Source organism: Octopus sinensis, unplaced genomic scaffold, assembly GCF_006345805.1.
Source record: "Octopus sinensis unplaced genomic scaffold, ASM634580v1 Contig16934, whole genome shotgun sequence".
NCBI classification, from domain to species: Eukaryota; Metazoa; Mollusca; class Cephalopoda; order Octopoda; family Octopodidae; genus Octopus; species Octopus sinensis.
The window spans coordinates 36,752-39,086 of NW_021834688.1; the positions used below are offsets into that span (position 1 = coordinate 36,752).

The 2,335-nt window shown below is 45.3% G+C and overlaps 1 protein-coding gene across 1 annotated transcript; it reads left to right on the forward strand.

Moving 5' to 3' along the window:
- The first annotated feature begins 463 nt into the window (after positions 1–463).
- On the forward strand, positions 464–2,113 carry LOC115230976. Its single transcript, XM_029801076.1, has one exon. It carries the CDS (start codon positions 464–466, stop codon positions 2,111–2,113), a length of 1,650 nt encoding a protein of 549 aa, XP_029656936.1.
- The last annotated feature ends 222 nt before the right edge of the window (positions 2,114–2,335 follow it).

Here is a 2,335-nt window from a genome sequence, read left to right on the forward strand (position 1 = left end):
CATTCGATCAATTTTTCGTCAAGCGTAGGAAATTTTGGTTTGTAAGCAGCTTTAAACGAATTTTGATAGATTTTCGGATCCCGTAAAATAAAGTCTTTATTAAGCAGTAGATTATTGATCGTCTTTCTCGAGATCGTCTGCGGAATAAATGTGAGAATCTGTAAGCCATAAGCTGACACAAAACACTGTCGTTTTCTTCCCTGTAGTTTATAATTTCTGTTTTTTCAAGAAAAGTGAACCGAGTATAACGTCCACGAGAAATTTTATAAGACATGTGATTTAAAATTGGCCAATTTGCAAGGGTTCACTGTATATTTTTAATAATTAATAAAAGTGCAGGATTTTATTTTGAATTATAAAGTTGTGGTGGTATATTGGACTCATTGATATTGATCCCGGAGAGTTCGAGTAGATCGATAAGAATATCCGACTCGTGCTGGCCATCACCAAACTAATGAACAGGATGCTATCAGGGACACTGCCTGAAACAATTCGACATGTAATGTTCTCTGCCAAGCTAATCGCATTCGACAAGAAGGGAGGGGGAGTACGCCCTATTGCTGTTGGACTGGTCTTTCGTCGTTTGGCCTCAAAGCTTGTTTGCAGAGCAATCCTGCCTACGTTGATAACACAATTACAACCAGCCCAAATTGGGGTCGGTTCACCGGGGGGTTGTGAAGCGGCAGTTCATGCTGTCCGAACATTCACTGAAAAGAACGAGGACACTCCTTTTGTAATCGTCAAAATCGACATTAAAAACGCCTTCAACTCGATACGACGTGACACAATTCTGGAGGATTGCCTCACACATTACCCATCAGTGTACAGCTATATTAATAGTATTCATAGCTCTTATCGAAAACCATCGAGTTTGGTGCACGGCCAATATCACATCCCATTGTGTTCTGGAGTCCAACAAGGAGACCCATTGGGCCCTGCCTTGTTTAGCCTGGGAATTGCCCGTGTCACCAAATATTGTTCGACTCCTCTGAGGGTATGGTATTTGGATGATTGCACAATGGGCGGCCAGCCGAAGGATGTGCTAGATTGCCTAAAAAGTCTGATAGCCCAATTGGAATCCCTATGCGTAACCCTGAACACAATTAAGTGCGAAGTAACCAATTTTGGATTTTCGCAGCCTAAATGGGACCTGATTCTTGAAACATTCAGAGAGATCATCCCTAAAGCCACAGAAACCAAACCAGAACAACTAGAAATACTTGGATGCCCTCTCACTGATGCAGGAATCAGTAACACTTTAATAACAAAAGAACATCAACTAAAAACAACTTTCAGACCTTTGGAGTTGCTAGACGCACATACCTCCCTATTCCTGCTAAAAAACGCCTTGTCAGCACAGAAACTAAATTACGTTCTTCGGGGTGCACCCTGCTACCTGGAAACGCAACAGCTCGACAATATCGATTGTCTCTTTCGGACCACAATTGAACGCATTACGAATGTGAAATTCGACGACCAAGGGTGGGACCAAGCGACCCTACCCGTTAACCTGGGCGGACTGGGAATCCCTTCTCCGAATGATCTGGCTCGCCCCGCATATCTATCCTCTTTGGACTTCAGCCAACTGCTGATCAGGATGATTCTCCAACTCCAAACTGAATCATCTGAAATCACAGAGATGGAGCATTCGAGAGGGATGATGCCTGAGCAGAAAAATCGTTACAAGACCATCTGCGAGGATAAATACGAGAGGCTTCTGAACCAGTCAAACCAACACAGACGTGCCTGTCTAGTGACTGGAAGATGCGAATCAAGTGGTGCTTGGATCAATGCACTCCCCGTTGATAGTGTCGGAACTCACCTTGACGACGATACTGTCCGCATTGGCATCAGCACCAGACTTGCACTGGAGATTTGCCGGACTCACAAATGCCGGTGTGGGGCCACCGTCGATTGTTATGGACACCATGCTCTCTCTTATCGAAGAAGTGCAGGACGATTTCCAAGACACAAGCGATCAACGAAATTGTCAAGCGAGCCCTGGAGTCTGCAGGATACCCAGCCGTATTTGAACCGGTCGGGCTTGATCGAGGAGATGGAAAACGTCCTGATGGGATCACAATTTTCCCATTTGAAGAGGGGAAACCTCTAGTCTGGGACGCAACCTGTGTGGACACCCTCTGCCCGTCCAACATTGCCGGGAGCGCAGTGGACAGACTGTATGCCGCGGAAAAAACGATGAGGGCGAAGGAGAGAAAATATGAAGCGCTACGAGATCAATTCGTGTTCTGTCCGATTGTGGTCGAGACAACTGGAGGAATAAGTGGGAAATCGCTTCGCTTCCTAAAGAAGCTTGGACGCTTAGCCACATTAA